Source organism: Peromyscus californicus, unplaced genomic scaffold (assembly GCF_007827085.1).
Source record: "Peromyscus californicus insignis strain IS unplaced genomic scaffold, ASM782708v3 Scaffold_6__1_contigs__length_162567912, whole genome shotgun sequence".
Classification (NCBI taxonomy): Eukaryota; Metazoa; Chordata; class Mammalia; order Rodentia; family Cricetidae; genus Peromyscus; species Peromyscus californicus.
Window position 1 is genome coordinate 87,728,275 of NW_026294584.1, and position 24,567 is coordinate 87,752,841.

The following is a 24,567-nucleotide window of genomic DNA, read 5'->3' on the forward strand; positions in this document are numbered from 1 at the left end:
CCAGGTAATAGGTATTTTCAAGTTCCTGAGAATCTTCCCCATCCACCTGAAGATAGCAGGAGCATACTAGTTCTGCTATCCTTAAACTCAAGAGAATCTTTTACTTGCTTGGGGGGTGGGGGGACACTTAACCTCCACAGCATGCAAACATGTAAAGTGATGCTTCCCAGGATTTCACATGGCAAATGTAAATAAAAGCACCCCTACATGTTGTCCTGATCTCCACACACACACCATGGTATGTGCAAAATATTAAACTAGGTTTCCTAAATTACCACTCCAAACTTTTAGCCACGATTTCTCATATACATGGTTGAGAACTTTACCTTTGGCAATGGGTGGCAGATGCAGTAAGGAGTTGCATACAGATTTTAAATCAGAAAGCAACTTATGGACACAGTTTGGGTAGAACCTAGCATTTTATTTAGATCTTCATTAAACTGTTGGAATTGAGAACCAGACATACGTAATAAACCTCCAAAAATAGATCCTGAAAGGCACTTTCTTGCTTAGGGCAAGCAGTCATGGAATAAGCATGTAAACAAGCTGGCTTCTCTGTACCACACCAGCCAAGTCAGCTTTCTCCATGTCCAGCCGCACCAGCTCTGCCCTCCCTTCTGTTAACACCAGCCAGACCCCCTGTAGGTCTAACCCAAGGTTTTTCTGTAGGACACCTTGGCCTACCTGGGAATGCTGGAAACATGTTAAAGGAATCATGGTGTTGAGGAAGAAAAAAAAAAAAAAGAAAAAAAAAAAAAAACCTTTTAAAAGCTGCCATCTGAGGTGATGGCTTCTCTGTACTTACGCCATACCCCAGAATACAATAAATAAGCAATTAGAAAATGTTCAAGTATGAAGGGCTTTCCTCCTCCCCGCCAAAAGCACTGCTCTCTGAAGGAAGCTGGTTTCTCTGTAGCCACACCAGCTGTTCAGAAAGCTCATTGGACCTGGTTTTGAAAATAAAACAGAGTTAAAACCCTGGGAGGAGCTATTGTGCAGTGTGGAGTACTGTCTTTCTTATAAAGAAAAAAAGTTACCTGGTACCAAAGTGTGCAACCTACAGACCCTCAGGTACTGCCCCGTGACTTCTCTGTATGACATCACAGGGTGCCAAGTGCCTGTTTTTCTAGACTACAAGTTGGTGAGGTTTGGCTAGTGCTGAAACCATGCATAGGATTGGTTTACTAAATAAAACCTTATTACGTACGTCCTCCAAAGACAGCTGAAAAGTGGAGAGATTTTGATTTGGTGCTGTTTAAGAGGTGGCAATTAATAGCATAAGCACCAGGGAGATGGTTTAATTGTAACTGCCTTTTTTTAAAGTCAGGCTAGAGCTCCAACTGAAACTTGCGTTTCATGCAAGATTGACTGGATAGGGAACACTCCCTGACACAGAACTACATAATTAGAAATGACCAAGTTACAGGGAGGATAAGGGAAGGGGCTTCACATTCAATAAATAGAGCTCAAGACATTACAAATTCATGCTGACAGGGCTATGGCATTGCCAACGTCTATAGTCAAACTACAAGTACTTTACGTGCACATTACAAGGACATTTTCAGCATCTGGTGGGAAAGCAACTGCAATTAGGACTTTGGAGGATTAGGTGACAGGGCACAAAGGTTCGATTTCAAAGCATTATCCACTACAGTGTTTGTTTCTAGGCAGTTACATGGATCACCTATGCTCACTATATCCATTATAATGGTGAACAAAACACCTAGGGACAGAATAGCAAGCCCAACTTACAGTCCCCACAAAAGCTAAAATTCATGTCATTGATTAGAGTGACTGCAACTGATCAGGAGCTGAAAGAGGACAGAAAATTTTAGGAAGTAGGGCCCTTTCCCTCAGAACTTGAAGGCTTCTCTGTAGCCTACGCCAACAAGTCTGGGGAAAAAAGGCTAACACTTTCAGTATTTAAGCTTTTTGGGCACTTCCCATGGGAAGCTGTCCCTACCAAAGTGGCCATAGGCTGCAGTCCTCTGATAAATTGGCTTCTTCAGATCCAGATCCCTGGAATATACAAGTCCATAACTTAATATGTAGCATTAAATTAAAACAAAGCAAAACAATCAGCAAGACTCATTCAAGAGCTCTGGCAATTGAGTTCAGTTCTCCCTGGGGCTTGCTAGGAAAAAAGTTCAGGGCAGAAGTGTTTGTTACTTCCCTGGTGTCCAAACTCCTTGCACAGTCCTTATTAGTAACTACAGTTCTTGTTTTCCAGCCCTGGCTTGACAAATAGGAAAACTTATCATTCACAGGAATTCCAGTTAAATACTTACCAAGGTCCAAGCACTGCCCACTATGGTTATTTTCTTTGTAACTTTGATCATCCCACCTTAGCTTATTAATTCTTAATGTAGCACCCTTAGTTAAGATTAAGCACAAAGCTCAGAATTGAAGATGGAGAACTTTTTAGGATGTTACTGAGTCACAGAACACTACTAACTTTATCAGCTAGGTCCTCTCCAGGCAATTGAACATCCTGGCATGTTCTAGGAATTCAAAGAGGAGTCCACCGTCATCTCCTCAGGTTTTATATGTATGCCCACCCCCTCCCCGTTTCTCACTAGCAACAGGCTTTACCGTCTTTACCTGACAATGACCCCAGGGCGAAGATCAAAATTCTTCTTTACAATTTCTAATAGCTCTCTCTCGCTCTTCTGAGAAGTGCCATAATGGAAAATGGAGATCGACAATGGATGAGACACTCCAATAGCATAAGAGACCTAAAAGTCAGTGATATAATATGGTTATAAAATAGGGAAGTATATAAACTATTTTACTAAATACCCTTCTCCCATTTCCCTGTTCATTACATACCTGAACAAGAACCCTCCTGCACAGACCTCCTTTAACAAGGGATTTTGCTACCCAACGAGCAGCATAAGCAGCTGAGCGGTCCACTTTGGTATAATCCTTTCCTGAAAAGGCCCCTCCTCCATGAGCTCCCCAACCGCCATAAGTATCCACAATGATTTTGCGGCCAGTCAAACCAGCATCACCCTGAAATTATAGGATTTAAGTCATGTAATCTTTCTTACTAAGTGGTTCTCGACTAGGCTATTAGGAACCATTCAAGATACATATGTGGCTAGCAGTAGCTCACATGTACAATCCTAGTGCTTGGAAGGCTGAGGCAGGACAAGGTGTTGAAGGCTAGCTGCACACAGCCACATTAACATCAGACACACAGTGAAATTGGGGGTAGCCTGGGCTACACGAGACCCGGGGTGTGCGTTATGTGACCTGGGGGTGGAGTCAGCCAAAAACTAACCAACAATAACCAAAACATTTCATACATTCATTACCTGAGGCCCACCAATAACAAATCTGCCACTTGGCTGTAGGTGGTAAATTGTATCCTCGTCAAGGTATTTTGCAGGTACAACAGCTTTGATCACTTTCTCCTTTAGGGCATCCCTCATCTCATCAAGACAAACTTCTTCATCATGTTGCACAGATATAACAATTGTATGGACTCTGATAGGAAGCACAGCACCTCGATCTTGCATATACTGCACAGTCACCTTGAATGCAAAATAGACCAGAACACTTGTCTAACCAGCGTTGTTCTCTATGATATGTTTAAATATAGCAAAAAGACATTACTCTCCCCAGTCAGTATAATTAAGTAACTTAGGAATTTTAATGTAATTTGAGATGAACGTAGCTTTAAAATAACCACTTACTTGAGTTTTAGAATCTGGGCGTAACCAAGGCAATGTGCCATTGCGGCGTAGTTCTGCCAGTTTGGCATTTAGCTTGTGCGCTAAGACAATGGTTAAAGGCATACACTCTTCAGTTTCATCAGTGGCATACCCGAACATCAAACCCTAAGAAATGGGAAAAGTGAAATGGGAAAGTGCAATCCAAGTTTCAGATTTACTGTTAAAAGAGATGCCAACAAACTATCACAATACCTGGTCTCCTGCACCAATGTCTTCCTCATTCCGGTCAAGATGAACACCTTGGGCAATATCTGGTGACTGTTGTTCCAAGGCAACCAACACATTACAAGTCTTGTAGTCAAACCCTACAAACAACAAGGTGTTCCAATCACCCTCATTTTTTTTCTTTTAGTGTTAAGAGTAGTGCTGTGTTGCTAGCAATTGAGACACTTCTACTTTTTTACAAGAAGGGTAGCGGGGTGATGGTGGCACATGCACACCATTAATCCCAGCACTTGGAAGGTGGAAGGCAGAGGTAGACACATCTCTGAGTTCCAGGACAGCCAGGGCTACACAGAGAAACCCTGAGGGGGGGGGAGGGGTTAAATAAAAGGCTAAGGATTAAGTGAAGAAAAAAATATTGATGCAGAGATTTACGATTCATTATTTTAAGAGACCATATTCATACAATTCACTTATTGCCCCCCTTCCCAACATGGTTTGAAATAAGGTTTTTAACTTGGCTGGCCTCAAACTAAGCAGCTAACTCCTGCCTGACCTCCAGAAGTTCAATTTACAGGTATATCATCATGTCTGGCCTCTCTATTGATATGAATCTGTATTTTAGTTGTAGAAGATACTGCTTTTGCACTAAATGTCACACTTTTAGAGGACAGAATAGGCTGGATCAGAAAGCTGAGAGGATATGGTAAACTGCAATCAGTTAAGGATTACTAGCAACATTCTAGAAGCTTCTCTGGCCAGCATCAGATTCTATGTCTGCAAAAATGAGTTTACGGAAAACTAAATATTTAGAACATACCTTTGGAAGAATCATCATATCCAATGTGCTTAATGGCTTCACGAACTACTTTCTGGTAATCAATGGCAGCTCTGGATGTAATTTCCCCAGCAAGAAGGATCATTCCAGTTTTAGCAACAGTTTCTAATAAAACAGAAATTTATACCTAAAATATTAGTGGTGGGGGTGGGGTGGGGGAAGTTGGAGAATTCAATCCATTTTGTATATGCTATATCCCTGGGCTTCATTTTCTACTTCTGAGATAAGGTCTTGCTAAACTGTCCACACGGGCATTTAACTTGCTACCTCCAGCCTCAATCTCCCAAGTAGCTAGTAGCATCACAGATCAATCACCAGACTTTGCTTCAAATGCCCTCTTTCTCACTCATAAACAAGTGTTGTGTACCCACCACAAGCCACTTTGGCGTCGGGGTCCTGCTGAAGGTGTGCATCAAGAACAGCATCACTGATCTGGTCACAGATCTTATCTGGAAAATAAAAATTCCTGATTCAATTTAACCCCATCTATAATGTAACTAGCAGTAGATGGCCACCTTGAGGGCCAAGTACAGCTGTGAATTTGTAGATGACAAAAATCTTGTGCTGTCAAAAGATTATAGACTTATCCGCACCAGAAAAATCTCTGGAGCCTTTTGGTTTTTTGAGATAGGGTTTCAGCTTATTACCTAGCCTGAGCTCAAACTCATGGCAATTCTGACTCAGTCTCCAGAATGCTGGGATTAAAGCATGTGTCACATCACCATTCTAGGCTAGAACTTTTTATGGTAAAAATAAGACAGCATTATTTGTATAATCCTGGCTCACACTTGTGCCATGGTGCTCATGTAAAGATCAGGAGACAACATTAAGAGGAGTTGGTTCTCCATTATGTATCCCAGATCCCAGAGACTGACAGAGTCTCAACAGGTTTGGCAGCAATCTCACTGGCCCTACCCACATAACTTTGAAGGGAACAATTCTACTTCATTGCATTAAGTATGAGATCTTAACTGTAAATAAAAGCACTGCTTTACCAGGAGCTATTTACCAGAATAAAAATTACTGTATACAGGGATGTACGCTATTTGAAAACTTGGTATTTTAGCCTGAATATCGTTACACATGCTCACCAAAAGCCAGAACATTCATTCAGCATATTTAAGCCATTCTAGTCCATTATATAGTTTACACCTTACAATGAATTCAGTTCCACCTCAAAGTATTTCAATTATTTTCTATGTTAAATAATAAACAGAACGGCCACGTAAACTCAGATTAATCAAGCCAAAGTAGAAATGATGATTATCTTGAAATCCCAAAGCCTACGCCATGAAATAACTTCACAGTATGTTTTAAAGATCAATCGTTCTATTTCATCCCCCACATTTAAAATTCGTTACAAATTTAACCCACCAAAAAAGCCAACTGTCAGGTCTCTTTCTTAAAAGAACAGTTCATTTCCCCTATTATTAGTAGAACCACTCAGTTCCTTAAGTTCTAACTAGTACCAAATCTCTGTACCTGGGGTTCTGAATAAACCAAGGCCATATGTAGACCAACCACTCTAACCTTGAAGAACACTAACCTAACTGGGAAACGAGACTTTTAAAACTATGAACAGGAATTAACAGCAAGAGATGATCCAGGAAACTGTTCAAATGCATTCTATAGCATATTCAATTTCTCCTTGAAAAGGTGTTAACATGTAGCCCAGGCTAACCTCAAATTTAATCTCCTGCCTCTACACTCTAAATGCTGGCATTACAGAAGTGTACCACCATGCCTGGCTCCAGTCATGTGGATTTTGTGTACTGCAGCCAGAGTCTTACGACCCAATCTATCAACTGTAACAAGGGAGTGGCTCAATCGATGTGGAGGTACCCCTTTCCTCGAGGAAAAACCCACAGCGACACTCGACTTTCATGCATCAAGATCCTCCTGGGTTTGTTCTTTATCATCAATGAGGCCACTAACTACAAGCAGATCATCTCTTCCACCAGACCAAGTAGTATGTTACTGTGGACCCTTTAACAGAAGCAGCTCAAATAGCATGCTGTTTACTAGATGGTATGTTCAGTCTGAGACCCAAAGTTCCCTAAAATAGCTTCATTGTAACCCATTTCATCATGGCGGCTCAGTGGACAAAGCCAAAAGAATCGTGAAAAAAATCCTCCTTTAGTCGAGGGAAAGCGCCAAAGGAAAGACTTTAAAAGGAAACCTAAGGCGATGGGAGTCTGCACTTAATTCATGCTCCTCATCCTTTTCACGCAGCCTCCAAATAAGGGATGCCCTCCCTAACTCGCGCTATATTTAGTCGGCGGCTGCCTGTCACCTTGAAGGCCTAAGGACATGTCCACCCATACTCTTAAGCATTTCCAGTGGCCGGAAGCCATGTATAATGGAGACAGGGCGTTTGGAGACAGCAGCCCCCCCCACTTCAAACCCAGGGGTCGGGTAGCTCGAGGCCCCGCCAGCTCCGCTTCGCCCCGAAGCCACATGCGGTGAACACGTGGTTGGCGCTGCAATGCGGGGCGCGCGCTCCCGACGGCCGGGCGCGAGCACGCGGGGCGGGGTCGCCCACTGGAGCCTTTTTCCAGATGACGGGACCAAAGAGGAAACCGGGCCCTCCCCGCGCCGATCGCAGGCTGCCGCGGGCCCCCGCCCTTCTCGTTTTCTGGAACCTTCCGCATGCCGGGGCGCGCCGCCGGATGGGGATGGGAGAAAGGGGGGAGGGGAGCGGCGGCCACACACTGCAGGCGCGCGGCCGCCGCGCTCACCGATCCGACAACCCCCCCCCCGTCCCGCCCCCGCCTCCCAGCGCCACTGCCCTCCGCCCCTTCCCTGCTCCGAGTCCCCGTCCGCTCACCTGGGTGACCTTCCCCCACGGACTCGGAGGTGAAGAGGAACGTCCCCTCCTCAATGAACGCCTCATGGAAGCCGTTGAGCTGTCCGTTCATGGCGGCGGCGGCGGCGAGAGAAGGCGACTCGGGGGCGACGGAGCAGCGGCGAGGCAGGGCACTGCGAAGCGCGCAGAGGGAGGCTGGCTTCGGCTCTCGGCAGGCTGGAGACTCGGAGCGGCGGGCGGCGGGGCCCGGTATTTATAGAGCGGCGCCGGCGCGCGCCCGGCTCGGGCCCCGCCCCTCGGCGACGCGCGCCAATGCGCCAGCGGCGGGGGTGCGGGGTGGGCAGGCGGGTGCGCCCCGCCGAGTGCGGGCCAGACCATTCTGCCGCCGGGCTGGGGGGGGGGAACGACAGCGGAGGGAACCGCGCCTCCTGCCCGTAGTTAGCCGTCTCGGCGGTCTAAGGTAAACGGAGGCGTGAGTACGTGGAGAGACCGGGCTTCGAGGCCCCTTCCCACGACGGACGCCGGAGGGGAAGGCGACTTGGATTCGAGGGACGGTCTCCCCCTGTGCGGGGACATGGCACATCCCTTCCGACCGTTGCCCGCGGAGGTCCGCCGGCGCGCGCGCCCCCCGGCGGCGGCGGCGGGCATGGCGGCCGTTTCGTGCGGTGACTCTCTAGCCGAGGGTCTCTCCTGCCCCCCCCCCCCCCCGCGCCGTTCCCCCGCCTCGTGCGCCGGCGCCGGGTGGCCCTGTGCCCTGGCAAGGTGGCCATGTTGGCTGGCCGCGGAGGCGGCTGTGCGCGGCCCTTTTTCATCCTGCGCGGTTCCCTGCGGGGGGCGAGAGATTCCGAGGGGCTCCGGCCCATGTGTTAGTCATTGCTCGCGTAACTGCTCCGGGGAAAACGGCCGTAAAGGCAACTGACGGGATTGCTGCATTGTTTAAAAACGGTTGCCACTTGCCAGCCTCCCCTCCCCCCGCGCCGGGCTTCGTGGACCCTTGGAGTCGCGGAGGCCTCGCTAGAGCCTCTTCTGTCCTAAGTCTGACCTTGCACGGTTTGGCTTTGCATCCTTCGGAGGGAGAAATGGATGTCGAATCAGTCTTTTCAGGAGAATATCGATCAGTGTGTGTGTGTGTGTGTGTGTGTGTGTGTGTGTGTGTGTGTGTGTGTGTGTGTGTGTGTGTGTGTGTGTGTTGGGGAGGGCGATCAGTGTGTGTGTGTGTGTGTTGGGGAGGGCGCTAGCCAAGCCTTTGTGTGTGTGTGTGTGTGTGTGTCTTGGGGAGGGCGCTAGCCAAGCCTTCGAATGTGCTTCAGATCGCTTGTCAAGGTCAAATGGCCTCGATTTCATGACACTCTCCCTTTCAAACCTTGGCATTTGTCTCAGTTTTGCCCATGAAAGGAATTAAGAGGAAAAAGTGAAATAAAACATGTGCCACCAAAGAGTGGAGTGGGGAGCTGCTTGCATGCAGAGAGCCACTGTGAGGCCAGTGTCAGGCATCTGCTCTGACCAGCCGTAGGGCAAGCCTGGAGCTGGTGTCCTTGGTGGCTCCCGAGATCTATCATTTGTGAAGAACATCGGCTTTTAGTGAACAGTCTGCTCCTACCATAGGAAGCGCTTGATACCGTGATGCTGATGGCTCGGAAAATTAGGTACATTGTGAACGGCAAGGAGCCTTTCTCTCTAGGGTGTGTGCCAGTGGAAAGGTGGGAGTTTGAGAAAGGCACGGTGGAAAACAAAGGAAGCTCTTGGGCCGTGCTTGGAGCCTCAACAAAGATAGGAGAAGCAGGCTCTTCTCCATGGCCAAGAGCACATCCCTGATGTTAAGGCACCAAAGAGACAATATTTTGTTCTTATTCGTTGTTTTTCTTTTTCAAACTAGCCCTTCATGGGAAAATAGTCAAGGCTTTCATAATTTTTACTTGTTTTGGGCACTAGAGAGATGGCTCAGCCATTAAGAGTAAGTAACTCACAATGAGTAGTAAAATTGCCAACTAGACCAAAATGCCTATGTAGACTGGTCAGTGCATTATCTTCCTGCAGAAAAATCCATATGGAAGCCAGAATATAATTAAAAAGTTTATTAGTAGGGAGGGAGAGGAAAGGGATTGAATTCAATGATTAGCTCATTAAATTCTGATACTCCTCCGCTCCAGGCTCCACAGCTGGCTGCTCCTGCCAAAGGATTAGACTCAGTTGTACATTATTAACTCTCGCTCATAGGTCAATATAGGGGCCTCCAGCTTTGGGTCATGCTTCTGCTGTTTACTAACAGAATAAGCAACCTCTGTACCTCGTCTTTGGCCTGTAAAGTTGGGATAATAGTAGGAAATTTTTTGTTGTTGTTTGTTTATTCAGAGCTGAGGACCGAACCCAGGGCCTTGCGCTTGCTAGGCAAGCACTCTACCACTGAGCTAAATCCCCAACTCTAGGAAATTTTTTTCAAGAAATTTTTAAAACAGTGTCTAACATATAACAGGATTTTTGTTTTTGTTTTTTTTGAGACAGGGTTTTTCTGTGTAACAGCCTGGAACTCTCTCTGTAGACTAGGCTGGCCTCAAATTCACAGAGATCTGCCTGGCTCAGACTACTTGAGTGCTGGGTGTGTGCCATCACCACCTGGCTTATAACAGGAATTTTTTTTTTGTTTTTGTTTTTGTTTTTTTGTTTTTGTTTTTTCGAGACAGGGTTTCTCTGTGTAGCTTTGCGCCTTTCCTGGATCTCGCGCTGTAGCCCAGGCTGGCCTCGAACTCACAGAGATCCGCCTGGCTCTGCCTCCCGAGTGCTGGGATTAAAGGCGTGCGCCACCACTGCCCGGCTAGAATTTTTAAAGCAGTGAATGATCTTTTACAGGTGTCCATTTACTGGTAAGACAGAGACTAAAATTCTCTAAATATTCTGCTTTGCTTTTTGAGACAGGATCTCATTCTGTAGCCTGTGTTGGCCTGGATCTCACTGTGTATCCAAGAGTGGCCTAGAAATTCATGGCAAGGCTTCTCTGCCTCAGCCTCTAGGGAGCTAAGATTTCAGGTGTGTTCCACCATGCCTGGCTAAAGCCGAGTATACTGTCTTTAAAGGATGGAGTATGATGTTACTACTACTACTTCAACCTTATCATGTACAACATTCCCCTCCATCTTCTACTTTGAATCTCTTTTACTAACAGTTCAAGTCATTAATTGATTCACATCAGAATAGGGCCCATTTTCATTCTTTATGTTATCCACATTGTCCATCCCTTTCTTCTGTAAGAGAACAACTGTGAGGCTGGCAGGTACTGGTATGACGACAGGCCTGGTTCTTGTCCTAGTCTAGACTCTTCAAAATGGTCCCTGGCACACTCTGTCCTTTTCTTCCAGCTCAGCTGCCACTTCCTAGGTGAAGCCTTCGCCTCCAGAGATTTCTCACAGGGTTTAGCTATTCTTTCTCACGCTGCTAAGTGCTATTTGAAATTGCAGATTTAATGACTAACTGATGGGTGTCTCCACTTCCCAGTTTGGTACATAATCTCCAGGATCATCAGGTGGTCTGTTTTGCTGAAGCTTTGCCCTGAATGCACTGAACAAGATGCTGGAGAGAGTGTCTAAAGCGAAGAAGGGCCATCATGAAGGAGGCAAGAAACAAGTAGGGAGATGAACCTCGGAGATCCGACAAGACCAGTGAAAAGAGGTCCTACCTTGACTTTGTGAGCAGCCTTGCAATAATAAAATCGAGAGCTCTTCACTAACAGAGAGGCACATGGCCATCCTGTTCTGGAGGAAGGATGAGATTTCTGATTTCGTAATTAGTGTCCTGAGGGCAAAATAAATGAGAAGTTATTAGTTTAAGTCATATTTAGAATTAATGAGACGTGTTGAATATTGAATTGTTATAAAGCACATAGGGAACATTTGAATCACTGCCTGAAGGCTCCAGATTTCTCAACCCAGAGAATCATAATGTATCGTAAGACCTATGAACGCTTTTAAAGACAGGACTGGGAAAGCTGATGTTTGGTACCCACTCAGCAACTAGAACAACCCGGGTCTTGTGAGTCTTAGCAGAGCTTCTGGGAGAGAGTTCTGGCAAGTGAAAAAAGACATCTATGTCACATATGTATGCCGTTGAGCTGGACACTGTGGCACAGGCCTGTAGCCTGTAACCCCAGCACTCTAGGACTGAAGCAGGAAGACTGCTTCAGGTTCAAGGCTAACCAGTGCCACAGGCAAGACACTGTATTAGGGTTCTATAGAGAAAAGAACTGATAGAATGAATACATATTATATATATGGAATTTAGTAGAGTGGCTTACAGGCTATGGTCCAACTATTCCAGCCATGACTGTCTGCTGAGGGAAAGTCCAAGAATCCAATACTTATTTGGTCCATGAGGCTGGATGTCTCAGCTGGTGTTCAGTATGTGTCGAGATCCTAAAGTAGGCTCTAAAGCCAGTGGAAGGATGAACTAGCCAATGAGTGTGGCCCAGCAGGCAAGGAGCAAGAGCTTCCTTCTTCCATGTTCCTTATATAGGCTGCCACCAGAAGGGGTGACCCAGATTTAAGCTTGATCTTCCCACCTCAAGTGACCGAATCAAGAAGAAATCCCTCAGAGCTTGGGTTTTAGTTAATTCCAGATGTAGTCAAGTTGACAACCAAGAATAGCCATCACACTGTCTCACCCAAAGGGGAAAAAAAAGCTTATCATGGGCATACGCCTGTAATTTCAGCACTTGGGATGGAGGCAGAGGCAGGATAATCAAGAGTTCAAGGCCAACCTTCAGCTACATAGTATGAGATCAGTCTAGACTGCAAGAGTTTCTGTTTCTAACAAACAAACAAACCCCAGCAGCGGCATTGACCCAGCACCAGAGAAAAGGATGCCTACTCACAGCAGAAGGCCAGAACAATAGTGAGCATGTGTCAATCACCAGGTGACAGACGGGGCAGCTGAAGCTAAACTGAAGGAAAGCCTGAGACTGGGAGCCTTCCACGCAAAGACACACCAAGGAGAAAGAAATCTATGCCGGACATCTCCAAACGTGTGCCTGGCTTTTAGGCAGACAGCTTCAGAAGCAAGCTAACTCTAATAGGATCAGAAACAGGGACTATATCAATTCCCTCCCACTTTTAAAACTTGTTTGTGTATATGTGTGTACATTTGTGGGTGCATGCACGGGTCAGAGGACAACTTTTAGGAGTTCTTTCTCTACCAGGGATCCAATGCAGATCAGAAGACTTGACAACAAGCACCTTTTTCTGCTGAGCCATCTCACTGGCCCAATCTCCTTCCTTGTAAAGACATTTTGGATTTCTGTTTTGTCTCTTGATTCTTAATGTGAAGGATAGAAGAATGCATGTGTACAGTGATAAGACACTGAAGGAGATACTGAGGACAGTATCTACAACTGGACAAGCACTGCTGTAATGTCTGCACCTCAAAACAGCTCTAATGAGCAGTTGGTATTTATTTCTCTTCTTGTTTTATAGATGAAAAAATTGGCATGTAATTCATCCAAGTCATACATCATCAACTCAGTGGTAGATCGGGGACTTGAGCCTGGGTCAAAGATCTGATATCTAAATTGATAAGATTTCTTTATAGCCAAACAATAAATGTCATATTCTCTGCAATAGTAATACTTCATCATCTCATAACTTTCCCATGAACACACACTTTACTGTTCAGAGAAATGTGTCATGGTGTCTCTCTGCCTTCTTCAACAGTGGAGGATTGAGCATGCCAGGCTAGTGCTCTACCGCTGAGCTGTGTCCCCAATTCTTTTGTAGGAGTTGTATGTGTTCTAGTCCAGCACTGAACCTGCTCTGTAGCCCTGGGAGGCCTTGAGTGTTCTGTCCCCCTGACCCCCCCCCCCCCAACTCCCGAGTAGCCAAGATACCAGGCTTGAGCTGCCAGGCATGACTGTTTTCTCTTAGCAATTTCAGCGACTTTTTCTCTAGACACAACCCAGAGATAAACTCACTCTCTCTCTCTTCCCCTCTCTCTGTCTCTCTGTGCATGTCTTTGTGCTTAGACAGGGTTCTCATGTAACCCAGGCTGGCCTCAAATTCCTAATCCTCTGTTTCCACCTCCCAAGTACTGAGATCACAGATGTGTGCCACTCTGCCCGGTTCCTCATTTTCTTTTAGAAAAATATACCAGCTGCTTTTTTGTGGGGAGAAGTCTACTCCCTCTTGAATATGCTCTAAAATCTGCTTCCTCTCCCCCGCTTACTTGGTCTCATCTCTTTCTCTGACAAGAACCTGGAAACACTAGGTATGGTCTCAGTCTGGTCTTTAGCTCTGAGGTTTCTCCCTAACACCTGTGGCACAGGAACGCAGTGAGGTAGGTACCAGGTAAGAGACAAGAAAACTGAAGCAAAAAAATGGTGGCGGGAGCTGGGCAGTTGTGCAGACTCACACCTGCAATCCCAGTACTCGGAGGAGGAGGAGGAGCTGTTGGAGACCAGCCACAGCTGTAGAGAACTCAATTAAAAAAAAATCAGATTTGTCCACTGATAACTGTTACGAGCTAAAAAATGGGTACCCTTGAATGGGTGCCATACGTTCAAGCTATAACCTAACCCCACAGTGCCTCAGAATATACTTTTATTACTGTCATTGTTGAGACAGGGTCTTACCGTGTCGCTCAGCCTGGATGATCCTCCTGTCTCGGCTTCCCAAGTGCTGGAATTACAGGCTTGTGTCGTCATACCCAGCTTAGAATCAGTCAGTCTCTCTCCCACTCCTCCTCAGCCCTCCTTTCTTTTATGTTTGTTGTTTATTTATTTTGTACTAGGATTGGGGCCTGGGTTTGAAGCACGCTAGGCAAGCATTCTAGTACTGGTATCTATCTCTCTCATCCTTCAGATAGATAGATAGGTAGACAGACAGGTAGACTGGTAGATAGATAGACAGATAGACAGACAGACTTTTTTTTTTGAGACAGTCTCAACAAGTTTCCCAGACTGGCATAGGTCTTACAATTCTCCTGCCTCAGCCTCCTGTATAATTAGGATTACAGTTGTAAGCCACACAACTGGTCAGAAGGTACGCTTGTAACCCACTGTACTGCCTGTGTGACCTAGCCCAATTTCTGCCCAACTCTAATGTTACTGTGAGGACAGGATGTCTGTTGATATAAGTTCCTTAGCAGGTGAGATTGTCAAAACTGGTTACATCTAAGACAGCAACCAGAGTGACCCTCATTATTTTAGTTATTTTATTGTGGTTGTTGTGATGAAATATCATGACCCAAAGCAACATAAGGATAAGTTTATTTTAGCTTATGGCTCCAGGGGCTAGATGTTCATGATGTCAAGGAAGGCGTGGCAGCAAGAGCAGAAAACTGAGAGTATATTTCCATAATTCACAGGAAGTAGAGAGAGAGAACCGGAAGTGGGGAGATGCTATAAACCCTCAAAGCCCACCCCAGTGACATCCTTCCTCCAGCAAGGCTGCATCTCCTAAAGGTTCTGTAATGTCTCCACATAGCACCACCACCTAGGGATCAAGTGTTCAAATACATGAACCTCCCAGAGACATTTTTTATTTAAAAAGCACCAGTTAGCATCATTATAATTCATCTGCATGTTAAATGGCACTTCATCCCCCAGCATTACAGCAGTTGACAATTACCTTGATGACAGAGAGCAAACATCCAAGCAGCAAAAAGTGGGCCTGTCTGAAGTTGAGGAAAGTCTCCCATTCCCAGAAAAAGCATGAATATTCTTCCCTTTCATGTTTTTAGTTATATTTGACTTCCAACACCTCCAAGGGTTGAGAAGGTGATCTGTGAGTCTGTCTCCCAGATTATCCTGTTCTTTGGCCAATAATAAAACGGATATAAGATAGATAGATAGATAGATAGATAGATAGATAGATAGATAGATAGATAGATGATAGATAGATAGATAGATAGATAGATGATAGATAGATAGATGGATAGATGGATAGATAGATAGATAGATAGATAGATAGATAGAGGCGGCAGTGGCAAGAAGCTGTGGTTAAGTGGCACCTGCTGTGACCAAAGGCCACTTCTCACATCCAGTGACTCTTACAGGTGCCATGACACCACTTTGGCGGCTGTTTAGTCCAGCTGTTTCTCGTCTAGTTGTCTCGAGCCATGGCTCTTTTGACTTGATCTGTTAGTATGAGCATTGGGACAGGATGAAATTCTTTTTTTAAATTTTATTTATTCATTGAATTTTTATGTGTGTTGGTGTTTGGCCTGCATATATGCCTGTGTGAGGGAGTTGAATCCATTGGATATAGAGTCGAAGACAGTTGTGAGTTGTCATGTAGGTGCTGGGAATTGAACCTGGGACCTTTGGGAAAGCAGCCAATGCTCTTAACCACTGAGCCATCTCTCCGGCCCCCGAAATCCTTTTTACTATCATCTGGATGTCCCCCTCTCATCCTTAGCTCTCACAGCTATCTATCCCCGGCTGTAGGCAGATGCAGGCAGCTCCCAGCAGGCTGCAGTTGGACATTTAAGAAAACAAATGACTCTGATAACTAACAGCTTTTACAGGTGGAAGCTTGTCTAGGTATTCTCTGATCACGGTGGCACCGAAGCAAAAGTACTGGCCTGCATGCTTACACTTTAATTCCTGCCTATAGCTTGGCAGTGCCCCTACCGTGGGCTGGGGGCACTGGGCCACTTATACAACCTTGACTGCCAGGAAGAGGTGTGCTCCTATACCAGTGAGCAGCAGTTCATGCAGACAGTGTCACTCATGAGCAAAGACTGGAAGGATGCAGGTTATAAAGACCTCTGCACTGATGGTTGTTGGCTGCCTCTCCAAGGAGACTAAGAAGGCAGACCCCGGGCACTCCTAGTGGATCTGCCGCTTAGCTAGTTGTGACCAAGGACTGAATCCAGGGATTTGTGCAGATGTGGTTAATCAAACCTGCTCAGGCTTCCCTGGGAGTTTAGGATGCCACAGTATTGATGCTCTACTCTCTGCTGTCTGGGAAGGGGTCTGCTAGAATGTGGTGGATGTTGCTGTGAGATATGGACCACTTGGCAGATGGTTGCATATCATTGGCTTTGAGTAAGACTGACAGAAGCAATGTGTGTTCCTGGAGTGGCCCCCAGGTACATCCAGCCCTTTTATGAGCCCTAGTGCCCAGAACTCCAACAGTGTTGTAGTTACTGAAGAAATTCTGCACACACTTATTATTACTGGCAAAATAAAAGCTTCTAGCAGCTCCCTCGCTCATTTTAATGACCTGCGACATATTAGGCCTCAAGTCAAAGCTTTGATTGAGGAGTAAGTATGTAACTTCCATCATCTAGGACCTCCTGGGCAAGCAGGGCCATCCCTGTTTGCAAAAGTGCACATTTAAGTGTGCAAATGATCCTTTCAGCTCTCAGCTGGACTGCAGATGATAAGCCTGCTGGAGAACCTTGTTCTCTTGCGATCTTGATTCCTTTTCTGGGTCAAGGCATGGCCTGTACATTGGCCTGCTTCATCATGCAGGCAAAATGAAATCATTTCATCCCTATGAGAAGGGAACTTGGGCCCTGTGAATGGACTGCAGACTCCAAAACTTAAATCCCACAGGCACTGACTCTGACTACAGAAAACAATCTAGACTGCATTTTTTTAATTACTCAGCCAGCAAGAAGGCTCAGCAGGTAAAGGCGCTTGCCACCAAGTCTGCCGACTTGAGTTCAATCCCCGGGACCCATAAGGTGGAAGGAAAGAATGGACTCCTGCAGTTGTCCTCTGACCCCCTTACGTGCACTGTGGCGTGCACATGCCCCCCACTCCTCATGAAATAAATACAAATTTTAACTAAAAAAAACTGGCTAGGTGTAGCCAGCGCATGCCTTTAATTCCAACACTAGGAAGGCAGAGACAGAGGCAGACAGATGTCTGTGAGTTCAAGGCCAGTCAGGGCTATATAAAACAAAACAAAACAAAACTGTATCAAAACAAAACAAAACAAAAAACAGTAAGAGAGAGAAAGGAAACTGACTTCTCAGTCTGGGTGATGGAGTGTACTGTAAGCTCAGCATTTGGGAAGTAGAGATCAGAGGATCAGAGAAAAGGGTCAGCCTGAAGGCTAGAGAGGTTAGTTAAAAGAAAGCACTTGCTGGCCCTGCAGAGGGCCCGGGTTTGGTTCCCAGCACCCACATAGTGAGAGGCAGATGAGGAACTTTGCGGCAGAGAAAATGCTGGTTTCTCCTGACCCAGATGATTGTTTCAGCTGTGTGAATGAAAACAGTGGGACCTGAGCATTTGGGAGTTTTGAAGACCAGGTCGGTAGGAGGAGGATGGGGGGGCATAAAAGACTAGACTGGGGGCGGGGGCCTGATGACATGGATTCAACATAGTTCCACATAGCGCAAGGAAATAGCCTACTGTCACAGGCTGACCTTAAACTCCACGTAGATGATCTTGAGCTCCTGGTCTCCTGATGTGCTGAGATCACAGGCGTATGGCTCTCTACGCCTGGTCTTACGTTCAGGCGAGTATGAGGCAGGAGCGGTGGGAAGTGCCCAGTGTGGGGGGAACAGAGAAGACATCCTTCTCTAGATATATCAGTCCAATTTGTTACTTCAGGCCTTGCAAAGAAGAAAACCACAGACAAGTAAATCTGGGTTACTGTATGAAAAAAAAAAGTGTTTGTTAGGAGAAGCAAAATGCTTGTCCTTACGGGCCATACTGTGCCTCTGGTCCAGGGATAAGATACTTTATCTTCCCATTGGCGCCTGAGACCTAAGCTGAGTGGCAAGATCACAAAAAGAAGCAGTGGCCAGAGCCAGACAAGCTGGCTGGACAGAGCGGGCCTGCCGCCTCCTGCCCTGTCTGCCCACTCCTTCCAGAACCATGGATTCCCTCCCTCTTCTTTCCTCTGGGTCCTCTAATTGTATTTTTAATTTCTGGGCAGGGACACGAGGGAATCTAAGGTTTCCAGAGCACGGCGGCGGCGGCGGCGGCGGCGGATGGGCAGATACAAGCCTCACTCCCTCCTCCCCGCAGCTGCAGCTCCTGTCTTTGTTCTTTTCTTCTGCCGGACCCACCTGGACACACGCTAACAGTGTTAACCCGATAAATATCAGTAGGCCTGACCTTTTTCTCCAGGCCCCCCAGTTGCCCTGGCTCCCCAGCTCTGCCGCTCTCCTGCTTAAACCGGATTAGTACTTACTGCTGTAGGCAGCAGGGCCCTGCACTTGGCCTTGCTGGGAATCAAAATAGAGATTTCCTTATTTGACTTCAAGCATTTTCTACTCGAGGGACGAGATTTCCCCCAGGGAAATCCACTGGGGCTTATACGTATATGACTTTACACTGGATTTTAAAAATAGCTCGCCAGCTGTTTGCTGGGTTCTTGGCCTTGACTGATGCCGTGTCCATTTGGGGAACAGGGGCTGCCAAGACTGCAGGGCTCTAGATGCCTGGGGACTTTCCCAGGAGCCCTGGCAGTTGTTGCCATGAAACCCTCAGATCCCTGGCACCAAGGTCTAAGTCTCACCCAGAGAAAATAACCACACCATTCAAACCACCTCCCCCAGAGTGCACCTCAGTCCTGGGCTGCCTCTGCTCAGACCAAGTCTGAAAGAAAAGACAGAGAACGGAGGAGTATTCTCAGCAAGAGCCTTCACACTTTTGGAGGGTGGTTTTCTTTTTCTCAAAGTTTTTTAATTAGCATATATCAATTGACTTAGTGATGGGTTTCATTACGACACTTTCCTACGTGAATAAAATATGTTTTGATCATGTGTCCCTTAATTCCCTCTCTGTCCTCCCGCTGATCTCCTTCCTCTTCCCAGCTGGTGTCCCCCTCTCACGGTTTTTGGGATGCATGTGTGTGCATGTGCGGGTGCACGTGTGTCCTGGTGAGTTTCACTAGGGTTACTTATGGGGGCATAGGTGAGTGGTTGTTTTTAGGAAGGAACACAGGCAACTTACCAGTCGCTACACCACTGAAAAAAGTGTCTCTCGCTCACCCAATGACTATTAGCTGCCTGTAGGTTCTCAGGGTGGGTGGGACGTTGTGAGCTTCCTCGTGCTTCAAGAGAGGACTTGGGTGGACCATGTTTGTGCATGCTTGTGTCAGCACTCACGCTTGCTGAGAGTTCAGAAGTGCAGGGGCTGTGTTCACGCCCTGAAGACAGTGTTTAAAACCATCTGCTCCTCCCTCTGACTCTCCAGTTCTTTCTGCCATGTCCTCCGCAGTGCTCCCTGAGTCAAGGACAGGGTGCTAGAAATGCCCAGTTTGTAGCTGACCATTCAGTGGTCACTGATTCTCAGCACGCCGACCAGTTAGTCTCTGCATTACCAGCTGCCCGTTGCAAAAGGAGCTTGGCTGAGAGCCGCACTAATTTATGGGCATAAGCGTAGTTGTTTAGAAGACAATTGGACAGGCATAGCATGCTCATTCAGCTGCCAACAGCAGTAGCTCCCCCTCTAGCCCGTGGCCTCTGAGACATGGGCTTTTGACCAGGTTTACAACACCAGACATGAATTCCTTCCTATGGAGCAGGCCCCACGGGCCATCAGAAAGCAACTGGTTATCCTGTGGCAGATTTATCTTGTGGACTCATCTTGTCTAGTGGGTCTGTAGTGGGTCCACAGCTGAGCAAGAGTGTTGACGCTCTTTCTTCCTCAGCAGCCCGCATAGCACTTTCCAGTGTGACGAGGCCTAGTCGGCAAGGAAGAAACTCCCAGCTCAGTGCCAGCTTGATTTCACTGGGTCCTGCAGCCAAAGCATGTTGTGTCTTCAGCAGTGAGGTCTTACCGTCTAGTTCTGCTGGAATATCACACACTTTTTGTGGCTAAATATTTTTGCTCTTTGTATAAAACTTCAGGTGATAAATACAGGGCATCTCACCCCCTTCTAGTCCTACTCTTTATCTATCAGGTCACAGCTTGAATGTCACTTTCTCAGGGGAGAAATGAGGGAAAGAAAAGTATGGAGCTTCAGAACACAGTGTGTAGTGAACTTCTGTGGTTTAAGATCAGGAGTTAAGGAGCTTCCTTGGCTATATCATGGCAAGTTCCAGGGCAACCTGAGCTACAAGAGACTGTTGTGGAATAATCTTTTTGTACAATGTGAAGATGTGTCACTCTGACTGGTTTAATAAAAAGCTGAATGGCCAATAGCTAGGCAGGATTTCCAGGCACAAAGGACACTGGGAAAAAGAAAGGTGGAGAAGAAGCAGCATGGGCAGCACAGAGTAAAGGTAACTGAACACAGATTAAAACAAATGGGTTAATTTAAGTTATAAGAACTAGTTAGAAACAAGTCTAAGCTATCGGCTGAATTTTCACAATTAATATAAGTCTCCATGTCATTATTTGGGAGCTGGCTGGTGGGACAGAAAAAGACATATGACACCCAATACCTAGCCATGTATATCCACATAAGGCCTAAAAAGGCTTAAAAAAAAGTTTGGAACATGGAGTCAAACACGGCTTCCTGGTGACCACGGTCTCTCGGGTAGGCTCAGTGTACAGAGACTGCCTGCAGACTGGAGCCAGCCACCAGTGCCATGTGCCAGTGCTCTGCACTAAGCTGAGCCACACAGGCGTCGGCTGACATAGCAGTTTAAGATTTGTCTCACTCCATCAGAGAATGCTGCAGATGCTCAGTAAAGACAGATCCAGAAGGGGAAAAGAACTCTAAACAGGTTACAGTGTGTTTAAAAAACAAAACAAAACTGTGTGTAGGCTTTAAAAAGAAAAGAAAATGGGTATAGATAGTCATAGAAAAAAGTAGTTAATATCATGACAAGTTCCAGGGCAGCCTGAGCTACAAGAGACCTTGTTTGAAAGCAAAAACGAAACAAAACACAAACAAACACCCAACAACACCAGCAAAAAAAAAAAAATAATAATAATATATAGCTAGCTCTGGCGGTACAGGCCTGTAACCCCAGACAATGGGAGGCTGAGATGAGAAGGACTGTTTGAGCTACGGAGCCAAGCCTGGGCAACCTGTTGAAAGCTTGTCTCAATAAATAAGTAAGTAAATAAATAAACGGAGGTCTAGGGGTAAATATCAGCAGTAGAGCGAGCACTTCCTTAGCATGTGTAATCCCCAGTAAAGAAGAAGTAGGGGGTCATGGGAAGAAATGGAGTTAGTGTTTGATGTACGATATATACTTGTATAATAATGTCCTTATAATACAGTACCATGTGCCGTGAATATACACAATGAAAAATTTAAATAATAAATAATTTTAAAGACAAGAGAAAGAGCACAGTGCGACATTACTTGAGGTCCATCTCAACACTCACAGGTGACCTTGGCCTGGTGACCTAGCCTCGCTGTGCCTCCGTTTTGTCTTCTATAGTTTGGGACAGTGATGGGACCGACCTCGGGGAGGCTGTGGTGAGCTGAGGATCACGGGAGTTAATATGGACTGCGTGGAATACTGCTAAGTGTTCAGTGGCCGTGCGTGCATCTACCCACATCGCCGTCTAGCGCCTCTCCAGGCTTGGCAGCATGCAGCTGCCCTGTGCTCTAACTCTGTCCTAGTTTATCTTATGGCCGTTCTTTGTTCATGCTTTATGGCTTAATGATGCCGCCTCCATCAGACCAGGAACTGCCCAGTCTGTACAACCTAAACCATCCCTGCCTCTAACACTCAAGAAATGTTTGTGACTACAGTAAGTGAACTATCTGAAAGAAGAAATGCTAAAAAGCAGACGGTCGGGATCCAGAAAGCAGACTCTCAGGCTCCCGTGTCATTTTTTCCTTCGTCTGTGTTTGCTCAGTCTTTAAACTTGGCCTTTTCATTCTGTTGGCCTGACTGTTAAACAAAGAGAGAGACAGATGAGCTTGGAGTTCCGGGATCATGAGGATAAAGCTTTATAATCAAGTCTTTTGCAGGGAACCTCTGTCCCTAGCAAGTTTTTCAATTTTTAATTAAATATTAAATGTATGCTGAAGAGGGCTCTGAGATGGCTCAGAGGACAGAAGCCATCTTGCAGCCCAGCCCGGCAGTCTGAATTTGATCCCCGGGACACACGTGGTGGGAGGAGAGAAAGTGTCCCCTGACCTTCACAGGAGAGTGTGGTACTCCCACAGACAGTGTTTATACCAGCAACGAGAAAAACCCAGAGAGGAAACCTCGTTTTTTCGTGTCACCTCTCTTTTTTTTTTTTTTTTTTTTGGTTTTTCGAGACAGGGTTTCTCTGTGTAGCTTTGCGCCTTTCCTGGATCTCGCGCTGTAGACCAGGCTGGCCTCGAACTCACAGAGATCCGCCTGCCTCTGCCTCCCGAGTGCTGGGATTAAAGGCGTGCGCCACCACCGCCCGGCTCATGTCACCTCTCTTTTGCTTCACTGCCCAACTCATCCGTTTCCACAGAAGAAAAGATAAATGCAAGGCTTTCCCCAGTCCATTTGACCCTTTACGGCTGCCTGCAAAAGCCTGTACAAGCACTTGTCACAGAAGCATTTTCCCAGTGCAAGACCCTCAGCATCAGCCACAGCGTGGGCTTGGGGTCCCCACTCAGCGACAAGGCTCTCCTTCAGTCTAGCAAGAGCGCTCAGTAGATAGAGGTACTTGCCACCAGGCCTGATAATCTGCATTTTATTCCCAGGATACACATGATAAAAGGAGATAACCAATTCTTATAAGTTGTCTTTTGGCCTTTGTATACTGTAAATGTGAGTGCATGCACATACACGTATAGATACACAGACAATAAATAAATGCAATTTACAAAAAGAAACATGAGCCCTGTCCTCATTACCATCTGCTGTCTGCACCCACTGCCCTGTTTTCTCCAATAAACTCCTAACACTAAGGTTCTCGGACATATCTGGCCCATGTCAGATCCTGCAACTTTGATTTGGGCCTCTCTCTGCCTGGAACCCCCTACTCGGCTTCCTACTTCCCAGCCCCACCCACCCATTTTCCGAGTTCTACCTCCTCTGACCTTCCTGACCACCCTAGCCTTTGGCTGTCTCTTTCCCTTCCCAATTCCCTTCTGATCCAGAGCATAAAGCTAGTTCTGCACAGACTGCTGAGTGGACTTTAGACCCTATAAGTCAGGAATAACAACATGGACTTGCGACACTCAACGCCCTCCACACACTCTGTCCTGTCCAGTAACTACTGTGTTTTAGGACACAATGACAAATAGGTTCACGCAGTGGAGAAATGAAAGAATAATTCTCTCATTCTGTTTCAGATTAGGCATTCCTTCCTGCCCCTTCCCCTAAGAACAACAACAACAAATATCTGCTAAGAAACAAAGCTGTACAATTTCTTTATCTTGTCAAGCAAGGAAACAGAAGAGAACAGGGAAGCCAAAAAGCAAACTAATACATTCTTTTAATGGCTCCGATAGCCTAGGGAAGATAAACACGCTACTGGACCTGAGACAAAAGGTCATTGGCTGTTGAGGGAAGTAGGCCAGGTGCCTCTGAGGCTAACAGGCCAAAGCCCGGGCTGGGGTGAATTGTGAAAGGGAAGTTGATCAACCAGAGTGTCGAGTCAAATCCCTAGGCCCCCTTCTGAAACACCAGTAGATCAATACTATGTATGAGCAAAAGTAGGCATATTCAAAGCCAGATGTGGTGACACATGTCTGTCATCCCAGTAGTCAGGGTACCAAGGCAGGAGGATTGTCCCAGGTTTGAGACCAGCCTGGGCTACATAGTCATTTTAAGGCAAGCCTGGGCTACAGTATGAGATCCTGTCTCAATAAAATTCATCCAGAGTTGGACATACTGGCGCAGGCCTGTAACTCCAGTCTTTAAAAAGTGGAGGCAGTGCAAGGTGTCACACCACAGGCACCGGATTCCCAGAAGCCTGCCCATGCACCAGGGACAGATCCCGATCCTCCTGCCTGGATGCCCACAAACAGTTCGAGCCAAACATCTGTCTTCCTTATCCAGAGGGCCTAGTCCAGTCCCATGGGGGCTCCACAGCCACCAGTCCACAGTTCATGGGCTTCCACTAGTGTGGGCGGTCATATCTGCACATCCTCCCATCATGATCTCAACGTCCCTCACCTGCAGTATCTCTCCTCTCTCTCATCAATTGGATTCCTGGAGCTCAGCCTGGTGCCTGGCCGTATCTC

General features: G+C 46.5%; 1 protein-coding gene and 1 long non-coding RNA gene across 2 annotated transcripts; both read right to left on the bottom strand.

The window, feature by feature from the left end:
* Window positions 1-400: 400 nt before the first annotated feature.
* Window positions 401-7,769, bottom strand: Mat2a (methionine adenosyltransferase 2A). The gene is made up of 9 exons (XM_052719006.1): window positions 7,565-7,769; window positions 5,109-5,186; window positions 4,720-4,842; window positions 3,930-4,042; window positions 3,699-3,842; window positions 3,318-3,536; window positions 2,830-3,012; window positions 2,602-2,735; window positions 401-2,019 (listed from the first exon to the last, which is right to left on the bottom strand). The coding sequence occupies exons 1-9, from the start codon at window positions 7,653-7,655 to the stop codon at window positions 1,917-1,919; spliced, it is 1,188 nt and encodes a 395-aa protein (XP_052574966.1). The 5' UTR covers window positions 7,656-7,769; the 3' UTR covers window positions 401-1,916.
* A 3,388-nt stretch (window positions 7,770-11,157) lies between these two features.
* On the bottom strand, window positions 11,158-20,652 carry LOC128098217 (uncharacterized). The gene is made up of 3 exons (XR_008214166.1): window positions 18,676-20,652; window positions 17,903-18,091; window positions 11,158-11,329 (listed from the first exon to the last, which is right to left on the bottom strand). It is a non-coding gene; the product is annotated as an uncharacterized LOC128098217 (long non-coding RNA).
* Window positions 20,653-24,567: the final 3,915 nt, after the last annotated feature.